This window comes from Cariama cristata, unplaced genomic scaffold (assembly GCF_000690535.1).
Source record: "Cariama cristata isolate BGI_N322 unplaced genomic scaffold, ASM69053v1 scaffold4247, whole genome shotgun sequence".
NCBI classification, from domain to species: Eukaryota; Metazoa; Chordata; class Aves; order Cariamiformes; family Cariamidae; genus Cariama; species Cariama cristata.
The window spans coordinates 67,953-89,408 of NW_009625935.1; the positions used below are offsets into that span (position 1 = coordinate 67,953).

A 21,456-nucleotide genomic window follows, 5' to 3' on the forward strand; every position below is an offset into this window, starting at 1 on the left:
CTCCCATGTCTTTCAAAGGTGGCATTTGATGGTACTCAGCATCAGTGAAATCATAAACGTACACGGGATGAACAAATAGGTACAACTAAACAAACTCATATTGCTATCATTTTTTTAAGGAATTACAGTTTAACTTCATTGAGCATGCTGGTTATTCAAATACCAGTGTGATAGGTTCCTTCAAGTGCTTGACATAAATGAGTGGATAGCAAAAATGAATGCACTTCTGCAACCTTCCACCCTCATATCTAGAACAAAGCATGCCATTTAGCTGTAAATGCTCCTTGGGTACCTTGTATCCAGCACAATCACTAATGTGCAATAAATCTAGTAACACGTGACTGATTACTCACCTCATCAACTTGAGGATCTTGAGCCTGAGCAGCACTGGGAACTGGGGAATCACAGTCTGGGCTATAATGCTCGCAATAGTCATATGCAACTCTGGGGTCAGCTATAATCAACAGTTGCTGGATCTCACCCTGCAGGAAAGCACATGCAGATCAAATAACAAAACCAAAGATTGTCTACAGTTCATCAGAAAACAAAACTAGGCACATAATACTTATATTAGATATTATACTAACATTTGTGGTTATAACTAACGTATCGACTTAATTTCTGCTGCAATTCTGGAAAACATCTTAACTCTCGTTCACATGGCAAAACAATGTAAATTAATACTGAATGGACTAGGTGCAAAATTCTGGCTTAAAATGCTGTCTGGTTTGGAAAAGAGAGTGGGAAGGTGTAACTCCTGCTCTGTCATTTTCATGCTGTTTGTTTACTTCTTCACTGGGAACTAGTTTAAATTCCTAAGATTTAATTCAGGGCACTTCCTATTACCAGCATGCAGCTCAGCATGCAAGTGATCAACAATATAATTCTGAGAGTTTGCATCACATCTGTAGTCTCAAAGAAGGGAGAAAATAAAATAAAATAAAAAGGCTATACCAGAGACACAGCTACTGGAATAAAAAATAATTAAGCAAGCACTGTGTAAATACCCGCTATAGAATGTGTTGAAATAAAAAATTTAACAGCTAACAAATGTTATTTTCATCTCTATTCCCATATATCATGCATGAAAACAACATCACACTAAAGAGACACACTATTCTGGATAATAAAAATGGCTCTGCTGAGATCCCCTACAGAGACCTTGTATGTTTATCATTTTCCACAGAAGGCCGTCTGGTATCCAGTGTATTTCTTAACAGAGTGGTACCATTTAAACAGCATTAGGTAAATTCCTGCCAACATTTCCACTATAAATTTCCTCATTCAGGAGCTTCATATGCTGTCGTAAAAATAAGGTTGTTGAAAATTGGCACATGTTCTTGGTCAAAACTCATTAACTTCAATCTCTCATTATTTCCCCAGAAGGGGGGATTTTTAAGCTTTTATATACTTCTAATGTAATTTTAGTTGTTTTTTTTTAACCAAAAATGGGAGCAAAGGAATAACTTTGTTAGTGTACCTGTGCATGTTTTGTCTTTAAAAAGAAAATATCATAACTGATTGAAATGTACAGCTGGGAAAATTCACAATTATCTCAGTATTTCCAAAATTGCTTTACATGTCTCAGAACAGTCGCCTTTGACAAATTAACAAAATTGGAGAATATTTTAAAATAATAAAGAACAATTTGTAATGTTCCTTCCTTTCAAAAAGAAAAATCACAGAAAGAAGCAAAAAACCCTCAAAATTAAAAAAAATCAAACAATCTTCTGCAATTTTCCTAGTTCCACAATATTTTTAGTAACTTATTTAACACAAAATATGAAATACTTCATTTCTTAGCACATAATGGCTATACATTACAAATCTGTTTTCTACAATACTCTCAACTCATTTTACTTTATAGACTCATGTGTGTCTCAGACTAATTTAGACTCGGAATATATTTTTTTTTAAGCTTCCAGAAATACTACAAATGCAGCAGTTTGTTCCTCTGCCTGTAGTTCTGGACTGCCTCTTTTATTTTCCTTAGCTCACTAACACTTCCTGATTTGGACATCTTCCTGCAAAACCTGCTACACATACAGAGAAATTCCCCCTTTGATTCCTTACATGACTCACTCAAGAGTTTGAGTGCTTTGAGAGGTTTTTGAACAGTCATTGTCAGCCTGGGCTGCGCATCCCCCATCTCCAGCAAAGCGTTTCCGAAGTGCTCTGCCCTTCCTTTTTCACCAGACAAATTAAAACTCAGTGAAGCAGAGGAATAAGTTAGAGAGAATTAGCAACTGAAAGACAAAAGAGGTAACTCTTTTGGAGCAACCATTAGAGATGGATTTGTAGAACCCCTGTCCTCACCCTGTTGATCTCAGGTCACTGTCTTGCTGTGTGCCTCTGAACATACACGTCTTTCTGAGATGTCCATACAGATCATCATGTGTACAGTGTGCCAGCTAGTCTGAGTAATGCTGAAACTGCTCCTGAAACCACTGCTGTTTAGTATGATATGCTAAGAGAACCCAGGTCGGGGAAAATAGCCAGTATTCTGCAGCTTGCTTCATGCTGATCTTGAATGCCATGGAATTTTGGCACTGGGTTTTGTCGGATTGTGTGTTTGCAAGAAGCACTCAGCAAGCTGTTACCGCTTGGCTTAGACATCCCTAAATTGGTTAAAGCTGTTCCTGATCCATTGACTGTACTTCCCAGCCCCGCCTGTCTGCCCGTCATGGGTCCACATAGAGGGAGGCCCTTAGAAGTCTTGCACAGTATATATAAATTGCTACTGGCTATTCATGTGCAAGAAGTTTACTGAGGAACTGATTGATTTTACATTTGACATCTCAAATTTTAATTTTCCTCTTTTTCCTTCAACATCTGCTATAAAAATATTTCCAGTAAATTATTGGTTTTCTTTTTCTATTTTTTGTTTCTATTTTTCTGTCTTTGCTAATTAATTGGCTTCTTCGAGTATTTGTATGTGATATATTGGCAGTGCTGTTTCACTGTTCAGTGAAGAGCCTTCATTGCAGATCAGGTCAATCATCTCAGCACATGAAATTCCATATAAATTATTGCAGATTTCATTATTACGATTTAGTTATCATTCTAAGGTATTTGTTGGACAAATCTACAGTCTTTGAGAATTTTTCACTGAACCACTTCAGTCTTCACAAGCACATTCTTTGATTTTAACTGCTTGACGTTGTGAGACTGAAATAGAATTTTATAAAGTTCTTTGTGAATAAACTACAAATACTTAATCTGGCCATACTTCATAACCTAGAGTCATAAATTAGGCACTTAATGATCTACCTGCACAAGTCCCAAGAACTTTAAATGAAAACATGGATAAATGGAGTTATGGGTTATTAACAATTCTAATAGATGGTCTCTAAACCAACATTGAGGTATCTAAACTTATATGCATATGTGCATAATGTTGTACTTACATGAAAGTTGGAGGAAAAAAGGAAGTCTGACAGGATAGAATGATGAAAGTAAGAGAGCGAGAGCAAAGATGGGGAAGAAGACAGGAGAACAGAGTAAAATTTACAAATACACCTGAACATCCTTGAAGTACTCTGAAAAGTGCATAGAGAAAAAAAAAATACAAAAGGCAGCATCTATGTAGATTAGTTCTATTTCCTTCTCTGTGAAATTGTCATGACTGCCTTTGTTGGGAAAGACTGCTCAAGCAATTTCACAAAGTTGATAGATGATATATAGTGTTATACAAGTCAAATGTTTGATGACTCTGCTAAGCCAATCTTCCACCACGATTTGATGTCAGAGAAAAGTGGGATGACAGTAGAAGGCAGAGACAGAGAATTTGTGGTATCAGACAGATATACACAGCCACTTTTTCATCTTATTACTTGTAATAATGTGCATGCTTAACTTGCCCCCAAAAGTGCTAAAAGCCTATTTACCCCTTAAGAAAAATCTGCTGCCTTGTAACTTTTTTTAAAATCCTGGATAACACTTAATACTATGTATTTTAAACAGAGTTTATTAGATATTTAACATTACTTGTATATTCGGGATGAGAAACCTGAGAGCTAGATCTCTGCCTTAGTTGCCTAGAGGTGAAGGGGAACATCCAACAAGGTATTCAAGCATACCTAACATTAAGCATAAAAGTACCACTTGTAAGTAAAATAGATCAATTTGGAGTCTTAATATTTAGTTTGGATGATAAATACTTCATTGAAATAGACACTAAGTTGTTGTCAAAGCCAACACATAACTCACAAAGTCAACGCATAGTTGAGTAATTCATTGCAATCTGGAATAAAAATAGTTGAAGTCTATGAACATTTTAATTCCTCTCTATTTTGGGAATGTGCTCATAATTGAAATCAGAGGCTTTTGAATCAGCCTCATGGTTATATGAAAAAAGCTGCCTGAGAATCACAAAATATCTTGCAAACCAGTTATGCCTAGCATGAAAACATGGTACAGAAGGATTGCTTCTGTAGCGTTGTCCTAAAACGTTCTCTATCAAGTAAGCTACTTTTTTCAGAATCCTCCAAGACTATTAAAAGGAGTTAATTAGATCTGAGGAAACATTGGCTTCTTTGTGGCACGCCACAGCAAATGTGGAGAACCAGGCTACAGAGCTACAAGGAGAATATGCTCAAATCAGTTGAATGCCTACCTATTGGAACAGCTGCACAGACAGTTCCTCAAATTAACTGTTCTACAACAAGGAACAGCCCAGCTAAGAACGAGGAGTGTGTGGTGAATTCAGTCATTGAAAACTCCTCTGTGAATCTCACAGAGATTCCACAGTGACATTCTAGAATAAGAAAGTTCATGTGTACGTACAGTTCCAGGATTTGTTGAAAAACACACCTCACAAAGTAGTAATGCACAAGGTGGGGTATCTGCACTGAAAACGTAGCCTCTTGACATGAAAAGTTTGCAACACTGAAAAAATACAACTTTGACTAACAAAACAGGAAATGGAGATCCAATTTGCAAGAAAGCAGTAGACTACCAAGTTCTCTGTCCGATTTTACTGACTTTCTCTTGATGTAATTATTGCTTTAGTTAGCCTCATGGTAGTAATCACTATATTTGATTCCACCTTTTTGGAGCCTTTCTTAGATTCCACAGCAGAAATTGGAATAAGGAAAATTTCCAGTTAGATATGGTGTCAGATTTTCTCAATGATGTAAATCACTGAGGGCCTGTGCAGTAAGGAATGAATTATTTTATCATTATAAGCAATAAATGTTAATGGCTGCTTATTATCTTGATTGTGACTTCATAAAAAGTCTAAGATATTATCTTTCTTCTTGAAACATTCTCTTTTCCTTTCAACTACGTAATCTTACTAATGCTTTCTAAATGTGGTGTATTAGAGAAGTATAATCATAAAGTAGTCCATTTATAGTCTATTTATCAGCTAAAAGTTTCTATCATTGATAAAAGACATCTCTACTATCACCTGCCAGCATTGTTGAAAAGGCAAAAATGAATTCTTACAAGGCTGTAAGGGTGCTATATGAAGGAATCAGTGCTGAAATTACCATTTTTTCCAGTATTTAAAATTTTGTGGTCTAGTTCCCTAGTTCTACAGGAACCTCAAACAGTTCAGTTGTAGGGACAGATTTTTGGGATATCTGTTTCACAAGAATCTTAATGAAACAATAACCCTGCCAGGTGAAAGTCACCTTTGTCCAGGGAATAGCAGGTAAGCATTACTTGAGAAGCTCTGCAGGACCCTCTCCACAGAAGCAAACTTCACAAATTATTCAAAACATTTAAAAAAAAAAAATTATTCTAAGAACAAGCGATCTTGGTAGCTGCACAACTAGGATGCTATATAAAAATGTGACTGGACCAGAGTTGACAACTCAAGTTGTAGTTTCTTACTGTAAAATAATGAGATTTTCTAGAATGATTTCATTAGGAAAAAGCTTATTGCTCTTTTTCCAGCTTGACAAAAAAAACAAACAAACAAACAAAAACGCAAAATAATGCAGCAATTACTTAATATATTAGAGGTTCAGAAAGACTTTCCATAACTAGAGTGGGAAGGTTAGTATTAGCAAAATACCGTCCTTCTGATTCATATTCTGGATAAAATGAGTACCTTTTATGTGCTTACAAGGATAATTAGGTTTTAAAGATGACTACATAAATGGTGATAAAAAGCATAACAAAACCAGTGCTAGGCACTATATCAACTCAGGAGAACAACATCAATATCCTTTATTTTCATGTGATGGCTAAAGCCTAAGAATTACAGAACAGACTTTTCAGTAAATCAGCAGAAACCCTAACCTGCATATATGTGCTAACTTTCTCTAATTAGTTATGTGACAGTACAACTATAGACTCCAAAGAACAAAAGTCCAGATAGCCTGGATATTATTACTATAGAATTTAGAAAAAACTGCTGCAGAATTCATTTAATCTTCCTGCAAAGATTTGAGGGATTGAAGAATTCCAGGGGCCTTTAATGTAATATTCCATAACCCAGGCCCATTGCATAATATAGTTAGAGAGATCCTTAGAGCCTGCCAGACTGAAGCACTGTAAAAGCAATAGATTGTGAAAGCAGAATTCTGTACAGGACAAAGTTTTCATAGAAATCAATGTCTTCTTGATTCTTCGAAACTCCATGGTTATAGGAGTATATATTCAGCTTGGTTAAGAAACAGGTTGATGTACCAATTATAATTTTTAACCTTCATAACACAGCTGTTCACAGACCAATGTCTCCTGCAATTCTTGGCTGAGAGATTAGATTTTATTACAATGCCTGTATATACAGCATGTGTACATAACACACACATGCATACACACACACACACACTTGTGACCATGGACTTCCTATTTTCATGATAAAAGACCTGCATTGTCATTAATCTTTATAAACTCATGTACAGCTGTTGTTTAAAACTTAAACGTATTACACACAATATTAAATGAGGTGATAATAAATCCTATCTGTAAAATTTGCTGGAGCTGATATAACAGGCAGCATTTTTTGAGCCCAGGTTGTTAATTTTAAATGTAATTACAAACAATTTAGTTAAATGACCATTCCCTTATTTCTGGGGAATATTCCTTGAAAATGAACTTGAACTCCAACAAATTACCAGAGTTTTGCTTTCTTTTTCTCCTGCCTTCCTGCTTTCAAAAATAAGGAATGGAAATAAGGAAAACAGAAATATTTACTTTTGTTCATCAAGCATAAGTTTGGAAATACAATAAAAAACAAACATGAAATCACCATTCTTTCAGACAAAAAAAAATAAAAGAAGCAAAACAAACCAAGTCAAATAGAAAGATTTTGTAAAAAGTGCTGATTTTTTTTATTAGGTGCCTCTGAAATGGAAAAGTTGTTTGTTTTGTTTTTATTTTTTGTGTTGCTTTTTTTTTTCTTCCCAGTGCTAGAAGTTGGTCACTTCTCTGGTGTTGATAGTTAGAAGGTTGCTTCTAAATAATTTTGCCTGGAACCTATTGCATTTTTTGGTCTCTGGCCCATTTATGTTAAACATTACTTTTTAGTCTGACTGATACTGAACACTTGGTGGATCACTAGCAATTACTAAAGGAGACATATGATGGGAATCATTTTGGCTATGACTACATTAGCTAGCAGTGCAGCTCAACAGGACAGTATGAAACAGAGGATACTGATGACACATCATTCACACTACATGCCTTTGGGGGAGTTTTAATTTGGGCAAGATTCCCTATTCTACTTTAGTTGTACAGCAATGTAGGTCAGTCAGTAAAAGCTCTACCCACTCTGCTACTGCTACCTTCTTCAGGGAGTATGCACACAGATTAATCGTCTTTCTGCACTTGCACACTCAGACTTTCCATGCTTACAAATATGTGAAGGATGGTTACTCATCTGAAGGGATCTGTAGGTTAAATCACATTGCTGTCCAGGTACTATTACTCTATCTTCAACTGCTCACTCAGCTATTTAAATGAATCCTAGGTTGTACATAAGTGTATGAATGCTTTTTTCATGAAAACGGGTTAATGTCTAGTGTCAAAATGTAAACCTTTTATTAACAAGGATTACTGCAAAGATTTAATCTCATAAACTGTGTGCAGTTAAAACTTTCATTGGCTTTAAATAAGAGTCTTACATACATCAGGTTTTGTCTTGTTATGCTTATTTACAGCACAGTGCCCAAAAAATCATTGTATTTGTCTGATGTGGGGAGTTTTGAAGGAAAAAAGTCTCTATAGCGAAATACCTGTATAAAGACTCTGTTAGTTATTCACTTATTATAAAAAATTGTTATATTGTTCACTCCAACAGTACTAAATGAGGAATGACAAATCCTTAAAACTGGCAAAGAATAAAAAGATCCCTGCTATTTATCAAAAATTTAAGCTACAAACATATTTCAATGGATACAATTTAAAATTCTTTCACTAGGTGCCATGTACCAGCATCTGACTGTTTTCTTCCTTTTTTTTTTTTTAATTTTTGTACGCAATTTTAGGAAATCTCTTCTTTAGAGTAAGCACTTGCAAACCAGCCCTTCTTGCACTATGTATTTGAAAACACAGAAGAAATTAATTTCAAATGACACATGTAAAAGTGTGAGGTATACTGTGTCAGTCTTTCATAAACAGGTATTTACAAATTAGTCCCACTGATATCAACAGATCCACTTCAGTGAGTAAATGCTTAGCAGTGTAAATAAAGGTCTCATAATTTGGCAGTTACTAATAATACAGTTTCTAGACAGGATAATTTTATTATTTTAAGACACATTCACAGTTTATAATTTGCTTCTCAAGCATTTGTATGCACCTGATGCTTAATGCTTGCTTGTATTCAATGTCTTGTTTGTGACATCATATTGATTTCCATATTAACTGAGCATGATGTCATAAAATCTCAGATTAGCACTTACGTTCAGGAATGAGCAGCAGGCAACTCCAAATTAGAATTCCCTCATATAAAAGTCACAACCCTCTCACAAGATTTGGAAAATACTTAAGATAATTTTTTTTCTTGCTTTTAAAGCTAAACTAAAAGATCTTTCTGAGACCACTACTAAAAGATGCCTCTTAGCTTTAGCACCAGTAGGTAAACTTACCAAGGAATATTATGTTTGCTGAATATACAAAGAGAGCAAATTAAGTAGTCATTTATCATGCTCTTAGGACACTCATCAGCTCTTTCTTTCGTTCAGTGGTGATCTACCTGATCTCTGGACACCCAGTATGCTTACTTACTCAGAAATTATTGATCATCAGCATAGGAAAGTTACATCAAAGCAGTCATGTCAAACTGATTAAAATGTATACATTTAAAATTTCCCAGTGTACTAGAATATATTGTTGTGTTAGCGATAGTCAGACTGCCAGAATCAGTGGGAGAACTGCCCAGAAAACAGAAGTTAATATTAGGAACAGAAAAAAGAAAGGAAACATCCAAGAATTTAATTTCATTAAATTTTGTTATATTACAAATTTAAAATAACACAGTTAGAAACAAAGAAGACTATTTGATCCATTGTGATGTAACACTTTTTAAAAATAAGTGTGAAATATTCCTCATAGGAGCAATATTTGTTCTGAGGTTTCTAAATGAATGGTCCATGCAAATATGTTAGAGCAATATGACTGAAGAAGTAATTCTTTTTTCCAAAGACACAATCAAGTTGTCAGGAGGTCAGGATAATGTCACCTAATAATATCTGACTCATGTGTACGCAATTCATAGAGGTTTAGATGAACTGTCTAAAGGAACAGGAACATATGAAGTATCTAATTGTTTACAGCACTGATTCTGACAGTGCTGCACTCTGCTTTCAATGGGAGTGAATTACCTCAATGATGCAACTGTTTTTTGTGCAGTTGTGTTACGCTGTATGAATGGGTTCAGGACCAGAAGAAACGCTGGCATCTTCAAGTAGTAGGTCACTGGAGCCTAAGATTTCATTATATTTATCTACAAGTTCATTATTTCCACATTTGGAATTTCCACAGTTTCAGGAGACTGAAGGGTGCTCCATCATTCCTGTGACCAAATCATTGGCTTATTATGGCTGAAATATCATTATTACCCAAGATAAAATAGCCTTTGTGATGCATAGATACAATATTAATCCTTCTGACACTGCTGTGAATTCCAACAGGTCACTATACAGTTAGGTATTTCTTTTTATGTGCTTCCTACATGTAAGCTAATAACGGCACCAAATGTCATATGGAAAGTTTGTCTTATACAGTTTTAAGTCTCAAATACTTAAATCTAATGTCATGGCTAAACAAGTTCATTTCTGGAATTTCCTGCACAAAGAATAAGACACATTGTGTTATGCGTTTCTTCAGTGCCTGTCGTGGTCTCAAGATACAGCAGGGTTCACAACACAGTACTACCAAGGAGGGCCATGGAACCACTAAACATCACTCTGTGCTACCACGCATGAGATATAAACAGAACATTTAAGACACAATCAGGAGACTCTCAAGCAGGAGACAAATTTCAGAGAACAGCCCCAAACTTCAGAAATCGTAGCAGCAGTAGCTAAAGGATGGATGATATCTTGTTAATGGAACAAAAAGAATGCTGTTTAGAGAGTAGAAAAACAACAGACAAACTCAAAAAGAACTAGATTATGTTTTGCTTGGTCAGACTTAGAAGGACGCATATCATTAAAACCATATATGGCACAGTACTTTGTTTAAACTTTGAGGGGCATTCTAATTTGAACATCCACCTTTCTAGCTAAAGATTCAAATAACTGAACATAGGTATAAATGTACCCATGGTGGCTGTACAGTAAAAGAGAAAGCAGAAACCTATCCCGAAAGACTGTAAGCTTCTCTTTTAAGTAAGAGACTTCAGACTAAATCTAAACCCCCAGCAATTACAAGAACAGCCTTACAAGAATGTAACTGATTTCTCTGAATAAAGCAAGAGAAAAGAGGTGCAATCAGTTAAGTAAGGAAATCTAACCACCAAAGCAATACAGAAATGTTACAAATGGTGGAAGTGCTGCTGTTCTCAGTGCTGAATGTTAAGATTCATCATATAAACTGACTTTAGAGACAGCTGTATGACTTCTGTGAGCCCAAAGCCATCTTTCTTCTTAGTGGGTCTCAGCTGGAATTGGACCACTGACTTGCAATGTCAATGTAGGAGGTTTCAGCAAAAAATTTGACAGAGAATCACTAGCTTCCTTTTCATCCTTCAAGACATGAGAAAAACCCTCAGAGAAAAGTATTTTTGTTTAAGTCATTCTAGCAAATTCCACTGAAGTTATATGCTCATGTCTGTGTTAACTTCACATAAGTTTGACTTCAAGAAAAATGTAGAGTTATTTTTTGGGTTTCTTCAATTAATCTGCTAATTCTGATTTTTAAATACCAATTCCAATTTGCTAAGTATGTCTTTATCCAACCTTACTGCCTCTTCCAACAGTTGCTAACCAAAAAATAATTGCATTCTACCACATCCCTTCCCTCTCTTCTTCCTCTATAGGGCTTGAAAGAGCAGAGGGAATTGTATATACAACTGCAAAAGGTATGGTGGAGGAAACCATCACTGAGGAGGAACTGCTAGAGTAGGAATTATTTTGCCTTAAAATAGTTACTCTTTGTCATGACTCAAAGTTTCATTTTTCTTTCTGAGTGGCTAATAACGTTCATGACAGAATGACATAGCAGGAAATTTTCAGAACTATAATTTTATTTACCCCTTAGATAGCCTATGCTCCTTCTGTATTCCCATGGGAATGGTCTTAATCTCCCTTTAACAAAATTTTTTTGGAGGATTTAATATTTAAAACTGTTTAAAATATAGAGGACAGATATAATATCACAATAGTTAACAACTTCAGAGATGAAAGGCCCCTAGCATGCTTCTCTCTTATTCAACATGTTACTTAATGCAAATTATTAAAATAAATATCTTCCTTTACACACATATCATCAACTGCTGTACTTATTTTCAAACAGCTATCCACATATCATCAACGACTGTACTTATTTTCAAATAGCTATCTACAATCATTTCAGCACTCCTGCAATTTCAGACAGGTCTTTTTATTCAGCAATTGGACTGAGTAAAACAAACCAAGCACCAATGTCTAGTTATAGTGCATTTCCCTCCTTGACAACTTTTAAAATGGTTACAAACTTTGCAAGATCAAGCCAGGGCCTGTTGCCTTAGTTTCTACTAGAATCTAAAATCACTTGTAAAACAAAATATCAGTTTAACTACTTCTATTCCATTTTTTTTTTTCTGAATTCTTTTTACTTATGTATATTAACATTGGACATATTTTGACAACTTATTGCCAAATACACATATTGTGGGACTTGGTTTCTGACCTAAGAAAGAAATGCAAATGAAAATTGAAAGTAATTATCCCATGTGGAGACCAAAAATCCTTGTCCAACCCCAGATAAGGTATCTGTGGAGTGCATCTTCAAATGGAAAATGATGCAAACTGTATTGGGGACTACAGGTAAATTAGGCTGCGAATACAAAACATATCATACTGGTTGACTCATTAAATCATCCCAGAAATTTCCCCATTCAAAAGGCTCATGTTTTGTTATGTCCATGGAAATGAAAGATAACAATGCCACAGGGTTACACTCAAAATTCATATTTTCTCTCTTGGTGTCTATGCAGCTTCTCAAGCATATGCTCTGCTCAAAGCTAGGATTACAACTCTGGACATTTACGGAGCACAGATGTTCTGTATATGAACTTAACTACTAATCTGTATTTTCTTATTTTCAGTTTTAATTTAGACAGTTTGGACTGTTGTATAACGATATTATAAAAGAAACTCAACAGTGTAGATTTAGAGAAGCTTCATTATTAGTCTGTAAAAATAATCGTTGACAGAAGGATTCTACCTAGAAAGGCCTCATGATTGGCAGTCCCTTATTTCCTTAGAGGCATTTTACCCTTCCTATATGTACTTCTTGGCCAGTAAATGATGGAAACATATATGTCCTTATTGCCAAAGTATGTTCCAGTTACTGGAAAGAGTAATAAGTGGGATAAACAGTATAACGGATTCATATTACACAGAAAACTTTCCAGGTCCTTCTCCCCCTCTCTCAAATATTGTTAGCATGCACAAATATCTGTAAATGTTTAAGAGAGAAATAAAATGATTCAGTATCATACTACTCAACTTTTCCAGATTAATTCACCTAAATATCTCAGGTATTTCAATATTAGGCAGAAAGACAAAAAAAGCAAGCCTCTTCCAGATACAACATAATCTAAAGGACAGAGAAATGTGTCATATCTTCCAACAATAGAGACACTTCTCTGTTTTACTTATTTTTTATTTCAGCCTCTCCTAATAGGTTCTATAAATCAAAGTTTCTACATTATACCAGCCTTTGCCCTAAAAATTTTATTCTGATTTGCATTAAGCACTTCACTCAACACAAAATCACTCCATTCCATTTGTTCGATATCTATTTTTACCTCAAAAACTTCTTCATCCAGAATCCTGGTTCCAAAGACAGTGATGCCATTGGTGTCCACAACTGTTTTGTCACTTCTTTCGAGTGGTTTTGTAGTTTTTTTGTTACAGTCAACAATCATTGTAACACTTTTTTTCTCCACACTAATAGCTACTCGATGCCACCTATTTAAAAAAAAACATAATTCTATTGTAATTTATGTTTTTAAAACTAGGTCATTGTGTTCTTACCAAGACAGTTTATTGCAGACTGGGCACCAATCAAGTCACAGATAAAATTTCAAATGTCTCCATTTATTTCCTTCTTTCGTACACACACAAATGTACACAATGTTTTGTTTATTCATTATATAACTTCTGTTCCTTAGTACAAAGGGATCTGATCCATAGCTCATTGTGGTTATCCTATATAAGATGAAGTTCAAGCTGATCTTCTCTGAAGCTTTACTCAGAGGACATTAGTAAACTCAAATTAGACGCAAGTGCACTGTTTACATTTTATTAGATTGAACAATCTGACAGCAGATTTTATTTTTATGGTTGTGTTTGATTTTCCAAATTACTTAAGGAATTACTTGTGCAAATATATTTAATCCAGCAGCTTATTGTTCATTATTTACATTTTACTCTTTGTTCTGTGATCAATCACCAAAATTTTGCCATGTTCTTTTGCTTATTTGAATGTATCCCATAGCTATAGAGATTTTTCAGAGATGTACAACAGTTCCAACAGAGATGCTTTTCCAGATAGATATACTTACAAATGCTTGCCAATATTCCTGCAATAGCTTTGCTTACATAAATATTCACCAAAAAGTGAATGAAGCGAGTCAGAACACTGACAAATTATTCTATTTTAAAGACATTTGAGAATAAGTTTTGTACAATTTGCCCAACTATACTGTGATCTTTATGAGACTTTATTATCATGACAGACCACATTAATTTAGTGAGCCTCTCTACTGTGACAACTTAAATATCTAAGAGCAAGAGCAGGCCACTCTGTAATCCAACAGGAGGCAAAACATCAAAGAATCTTTGACAGACCAGGGCAAAAAGTGTCAAAGTATGTCATATTAGTGACTGGTAAGTTGAAGGCTAGAATCAAACTATTTTAGTTGGCATTTGTGGCACTAAGGTTTTCTAAATCAGAAAGACAGCTTAGTTCATTGTTACAAAGAGCTTCTGTATATCAAAAGGAACACCTTGAAGCTAATGGAATCTGACTGCTAAACAGTATTGCTGAGCCAGAACTCTAATTCCGTGTTTTCTCTGGAACATGGTTAAACATTATCATTATAAAAGCAAACTGCCCATGCATCCTGAGGCATGTTACACAGTCTACACTTTTTAAATATATCTCATTTTGAGAAGATTGTTGTCCTAGATCCTTCATAAAATAGCTGAGTCAGAAGAAATCTGTCGGTCTATCTTTTGAAAGCATGTAGAAGCTGAAAGCATCAAATCACAGCTCACTGTGGATAGGACTGACTCCAGCTGATTTAAAAGTTGTATAATCTCACTGCAGGGAATTGTATCAAACTACGTTCATTCTGATTTCTCCAGTTTTATCAATTTCTCGACATTTTGGGTGAAATTCTGAAATCCATGTCAAAGCTTTGTTATTTAAAGGAAGTCAATGAAAAAACAACTTTGCTGCTTTGTTTTATCACTCCTTCTGCTAGGGAAATGCATCAGGTTTTGGTTTCATGGTATAATTCCATTTTCTGGTAATACAAAGGTAGAAGACAATTACTTTTTTCTTTTTTTATCCTTTATTGCTTTATAAACATATTTCATTATAGTCAAATTTTTGCCCTTCCTTCTCTAGTGATTTGTTTTCTTTTGCTTTAACAAAAACTTCATTCTGTGTGTCTCTGAAGATTGTGGTTGCTCTTCCTGGACTGCAGGACAATAAATAAAAAGCTTTTGAAAGAATGAAAGTCCATTTACAAGCACTAGAATGACATTCCCAGAGAATGATTGCTTGTCTACAAAGGGAAGTTAGGTACAAAATATTAACTGCATTAATAACGCAACAGGTGTTTGAGATTAATTGCCTTTACTGAAAGTGCAGTATAAGTCCTTGCAGCAATTCAGATTAATTGTCCAGCTTATTCTTCCCTGACTTCCTTATATATAGACATCTCAAACCATCTTATTTATCTGCTGGTTTGGTTCACGATAGGAGAAATTCTATGCTGTTGACTTGTCTTCACTCTGCCTAGCACCTTCAAATGCACAAGACAGCACTTCTAGTGAGACTATTCCTTGAGTCTTTTTGAAAACAGTGTTTCTATATTGCACAGGAAGAATCTTCATAGGCTTAGTTTTCATGTGTTTAACTTCTATGACTATTTCTTCATTCTTGATTTATAGAAATGGCAAAAAAGAAAGGTGGTTTGGCTTTATTTGTAGCAGTATATACCATTTGAGCTGGAACTGTATTCTGCTGCAATGTTCTCTGCTTTTGTACCACAGCAGTCCAACTAGCTGGAAATTGTGTTACTGATTTATTGGAATATTTAAGATAATTGTTTATAAAGATCATAATCACCTATACAGTAGTCTGTGGTATTATTTTTCATCTTAAAATCTTACACTTACTTGCCATCAGCAATGTTGACTGTTCTGAAAAGAGGATAGTCTTCTGGGGCAGGTTTGCCATTTTGGTCTTCAAACAGGAAGACAGGAGATCTACCAACTTCAACACCTACTTGCTGAATTCCTTGCTCGTTGTAGACAGACAGAAGGAAAGACTGGATACCCTTTTTAGGTTTTACTGTCATTAATATCGAAAAATCTTCGGGAAAATCTCCACCTGTAAACAAAGTGATATATATAGTTACAAATTCAAAAAAGATGAAACCATTCTTTAAAGGTTTACATTTTTCTATAAGAACAGAGGATCCTGCATACAAACTGCTGGGGTTTTTTAATTCTCCAAAATGAATACAGAAAAAAATTACACTAGGAAAATTTTTAATATCTTTTTTTTTTCTGGTCTCGCTTTAATTCCTGAAAGATACACCGTAATGGTTCTTAAAAACATGACTTGTAAACCTATCGTGAATTTATGTAATAATATGATATGTGCAAGAACCATGATACTTATTAATTATTCATTATTTTTCATTATCCATTTTTCTATTCATCTTCTTTTTAGCAACCTTCTAATTTAAAAGCATGCACTACAATTTCACTCAACAAAATAAGTATCCATATTATAAAAAATATGTTCCAAGGCACTTCATCTCCCTTGATAACCACTTGTTTTAGTTTCTCTCTCACAATATGTATTTGAGTCTTTCTAGAATAATATCATGCATAGCACTGAAAAAATACACAACTGGCTTTATTTAATAGGAGCTTTAGGCAAAATCAAAGAACATTTAGTTTGCATTTATTCCCTGACGCTTTGCCTTTGAGGTAGAGATTATATATCAATCATTGTTTCAACCTTTACAACTAAAAATAAACAAAATTAAAAGTAGCTATAGCTTGTTTATAAAGGAAGGACTAAGGTTTGTACTCAGTACTGCCCTCATTGAATCTGGTGGTAAATCTGCATTTCACTTGAAGTGAAAGTCTATTAGGCTTAATAACAAATTAAGTGTAAGACTGAGATTCTAAAATTCAGAATATACATTGGATCGTGTGGCTTCAGCTGCAATTTGACATGCAAGAAACAGAGGGATTAGAATCTTATTGCAATGTTGGCAATGAATATAACTGCAACTTTGTGTGCATAAGAGTGGTTTAAATGTTCTTAAACATTTTAATAATATAATACAATAAGTTTTAATAAAATAATATGTTACATTTTTGTAATGAATGGAGGTATATGAGACTTTAATATTGAAAGCTGATTTAGGAATTGTTCTTCCAATGAAGAAAATATAAGATTGTTTCCAAGACAGGTCTTGTAGGAAAACTCTTTCAGGATTCTACAGAGTCTTCTGTGAAGGTAAGCTATTAATGGCATTAACTATTTAGTCACAACGTGGAAAAAAATGCATAAAATCTTCATTGCTCTTTAAATGACGTATTGCTCTTCTAAAATAGAAAATCTCTAGTCTTACACTTTTTATATTGTCTGCTGTAATATAGTTTTATGTGCTTTCTACCACTTTTTAACGTTTTTTTGTAGAAGGTTGTTGAAACACTGTAGTAATATTGATCACATTAGGGCTTATTTTGACATCTTATTTTGACAAGATTAAAGCTCAATAAATAGGAAGCATTTCATTTACTCTGCTGAGCTTTTTGTCAAGCTTTTTAATGTCAAAACAAAGCTGCTAGTTTACAGATTAAATTCTTGGACACATATCTGGAATAGTTATAAAAGTCTTCTAAACTACTTTCAAATTTCTTGTTTATTGGTATGGTTCTGTTTGTACAATAACCAAAAATAACAATAACAATTGGAGGGAAAATTGCTAGAAAAATCTTTGTATATATCTGGGTTGCCATTCCTGGCATTCCTATATGCTTTTGTAAAAGATAACTAAGAGTATATAAACAAACAAGCAGTACAACAAAAATCTAAGCAGTTATCTTTACAATTATATAATGCCTTCCAGTCAGTGAAATCAATGCTTATTATATTCTGGGAAGCTGGTAAATATTATTAGATCCATTTTTAAAAGATGGATATATTGCTCCCAGCTTTTGCCATTCATAGCCCCCTTTGATCCACAGTAGCACCTAAAATACACACATACTGCCTGATGAGTTATAAGTTAGATTAAAGCAAGCATAGGATGCATTACAACTTGTATTGTTTAGCTAAAATGACATCTCACAACTTGGTCTTATCTTGGATGTCTTCTGTAGTCTTTCCACTACTGTAGAGCACTAAGAAAAAGGGACATGATCATTCAAATATCTTTAAGAATAATCTCTAAAAAAGAAGGATTTCTTGTGGTGGGGAGAGGATGCCTGTCCTGCAAGATTCAAAAGGAAGTAATTACCATAATCCCCTCTAAAAGTTTCTTTACTAAGGTTCTTTACTAAGTAGAGGATAGCATGACATTTTCCTGTATTAAGCAAAGTTTTGTGGTGGCTTCTTTTTATACTGTGAGTGAGCAACGCTTTTTATTTGTCTCCTGCACACGAAAGTGTTGCAACAGATGAGTAAAATCAAGCAAACTCATTCCAATTGTAAAGTAGAAACTGAAAGCATTGATAAGAATACCTAAATTAAGGCAGTCAAAGGCTATAGAAATTCAGATGTCAGCCAACAACATGACGTACTTAACTGTTCATACGATTCTTGAATGCCAGAACAAATATTACTGCAGCTGTCAGATCTCCTCTTTATGCTATGATTTGATTCATGAGTAAGTGCAAGTCAACCTAAGCTCTCAGACTTCCAACTCTGGACTCTCAGGCTTTGATTTAGCAGAAGGTGCTTGTACTGTTGTAAACTAAAAAATATCAGTGATTCCAAGTCAGTTTAATCTTCTGCCCAGTTGTATTTGAATGCTCATTTACTTTTTTGTTGTACCACTTGGCTTCAATGACACACATTGTAAGACTCAGAATCTAAGTGTGCCAACTTATTACACTGCACAACTTGTGCAGTTTTTCAATAGAATGGATCACTTTTGCATTTTTAAAAAAATTAGCAGCCCACATTCTGCTAACCTTACTTAGGTGAAGTAGTAATTAATTACACACATAGTAACACTAATATCAGCAAGACATTGCAGACTGTAATGTGCCATTCAGTGAACAATATTTTCAATTGGATAGCTCTGTTAACTATATGCAACTTAGTTGAGAGGATATATTAAAAACTGAAGAACTGTGTTAAATAATAATACAAATATTATATCTATAGTGAATTTTGCGTTGATCTTCTTGCATGAATAAAACATCAAACTGATGAGTTAAGTGAACATGTAAGTTACACTTGAACTGCGAATAGCTGTTTCCCATGTTGTTCTGGGAATGCATCATTACTACAAAATAATGTGTATTTCCCCTGTTTATAGATCTTGGATGGTATCTGTAGGATTGTTACTTTGAAAGACAAAAAAGAAAGTACTTTTCTTTGCCAATAGGATTGCTGCTTTGAAAGACGAAAAAGAAAGTATTTTTCTTTGCCAACATCTAATCTATATGTTTATAGACAGACTTGTTCAAACTTTGCATGACGTATCGAAGCAGAAAAATTGTATGTTCCATGATTTTGGTTTTTAATATTCTTATCATTTTCCTCAACAGTTTGGGTCAAGTGACAAGTGAAAGCAAAATATTGGTATAAAAGTCTCTTCTCAACATCCAAAGAATCTTTCCAAAATGTGATTATTTCATTTTTGAGAAATTTGAGAGAAGATGGAATCACATTACCTGCTACCCACAACTATCCTTGTTTAGTCCACCAAATACCCAGATACTCTTAGGTAATTCTTAACAGATGGTACTTCTGGGAATGATTTTGCAATGGCCAACCACAACTCATTTCTATCATTGCAGCACTACTCCAGGAAGTACTGCTTTTAGATGGACTATTGAAACTGGAGGAAACTTGCCAAAGCCACCAAATCAGCTTTCCATCAGATAGCATCATGAAAAAACAGGTAATATGACCTACAGGCCAATTCTGCCAGTGACACAGAATTTGTTGAAGAGCTTTATAACTGAAGCCAATAAAAATGGATTCATTCAGTGGATAAAGAGCACATCTTGTTATTCGTATGCAGGCCCAACTCTAGGGATAACAGAAGTGTTTTGTGGTACTGGTGATGGACTACATGCTGTGCTTTAGGTTCCACAAAAACATAGGCAGTAAGATAATTTACCAAAGTAATAGCTTTCTGACAATCTTACCTGGGTACAGCTGCTTTGTTGGGGCACTCAGCTGTGCAGTTTTTGAAACTCTGTAGGCGACATCCGATCCTTTTGAATCCCTTCTGTTTGTGCAAAATCCTGCTGTTCTTGATACTCCTTCTGGTGAATTGTGAAATTCTAATGCTTTTAGCACATCAACGGGTTCAGCTGACAGAGAAAAAAAAAACACAAAAAAACAACCAACAGAAAGAATTACTCATCTTGCATCTCTACAGTATGCAGCCTCTAAAAAGGATATTAATTTCATTGCAAAAGCGTATGTGTAATCATAGCAGTAGCTGCACCCTATTTTGATTTATTGCAGTTTACTACTATACCAGAATATTATTTTAACAGGATTATTAGTTTTCAAATATACAAGAGTTCATCCAATCCAATGTAATTGTTGTGATCAGATTTTCAAACTCCTTGACTACACCTGAAAAATTAATGTTTCCCAAACACAGAGAACCTCGGTGACTGAAACTTACAATACATTCTTTTCATAAGTGATTTCTAAGAAGTGGAACTGATTTTAAAAGTTTGCACAAAAGTTTCAGAAGCATTCAGCTACTACTAATCTGCTATTAGAAACTCATCTCTTGCTAACATTAGAATATATTCTCATTACATATCACTGCTTTCTCAGACACAAAGTGGTAAGGAAGAAGCGAATCTCGTTTCTCATCCAATTAGAGAAAGAAAAATGTACCTGCTTTGCCTGCAAGGAGTGAATGGACTGAATCACAGTCTTTCATTATTTTCAAATTAAAATTCAGACAGACTTGTTTTGTACTTTAGAGCCCAAGTACAATCAGGTTGCATTTATGCTCAGTGTCTAAGAATTTAAAGTTGAAATCCAGATCTGCTACTGCACTGATATTGATACAAAATTATTAAAAAAAAAAAAAAAACAAACCAAACACACACACACATATATACACATATATATATATGTATATATAAAAAGCCAACAACCACAAAGCCTTAATCTATAAAAGTTCACCATGGCAAAAGGGCCAAGTACTGAATGGACAAGCACTTCAATGGAGGCAGTGAGAGTTCTCAGCCTATAGCTTGCCTACTACATATCCTTTCTCTTAGGAAAAATTAAGGTGTTCCTTCTCATACTCCCTACAGATCATGGCTTCACTAATTTATTTTTTTAAGTGGAAACAGAATTTCAACAGACCATTTTTTCACTGGGACT

At 34.6% G+C, this 21,456-nt stretch overlaps 1 protein-coding gene across 1 annotated transcript; it reads right to left on the reverse strand.

The window, feature by feature from the left end:
* LOC104164459 (collagen alpha-1(XI) chain-like) lies at nt 1-20,462 on the reverse strand (the record flags this gene model as incomplete). The annotated part of the gene is made up of 4 exons (XM_009703793.1): nt 1-482; nt 13,412-13,574; nt 16,017-16,230; nt 20,247-20,462. Coding segments are annotated over 4 exons (764 nt in total), but the record flags the coding sequence as incomplete, so codon positions are not given.
* Between the last annotated feature and the right edge of the window lie 994 nt (nt 20,463-21,456).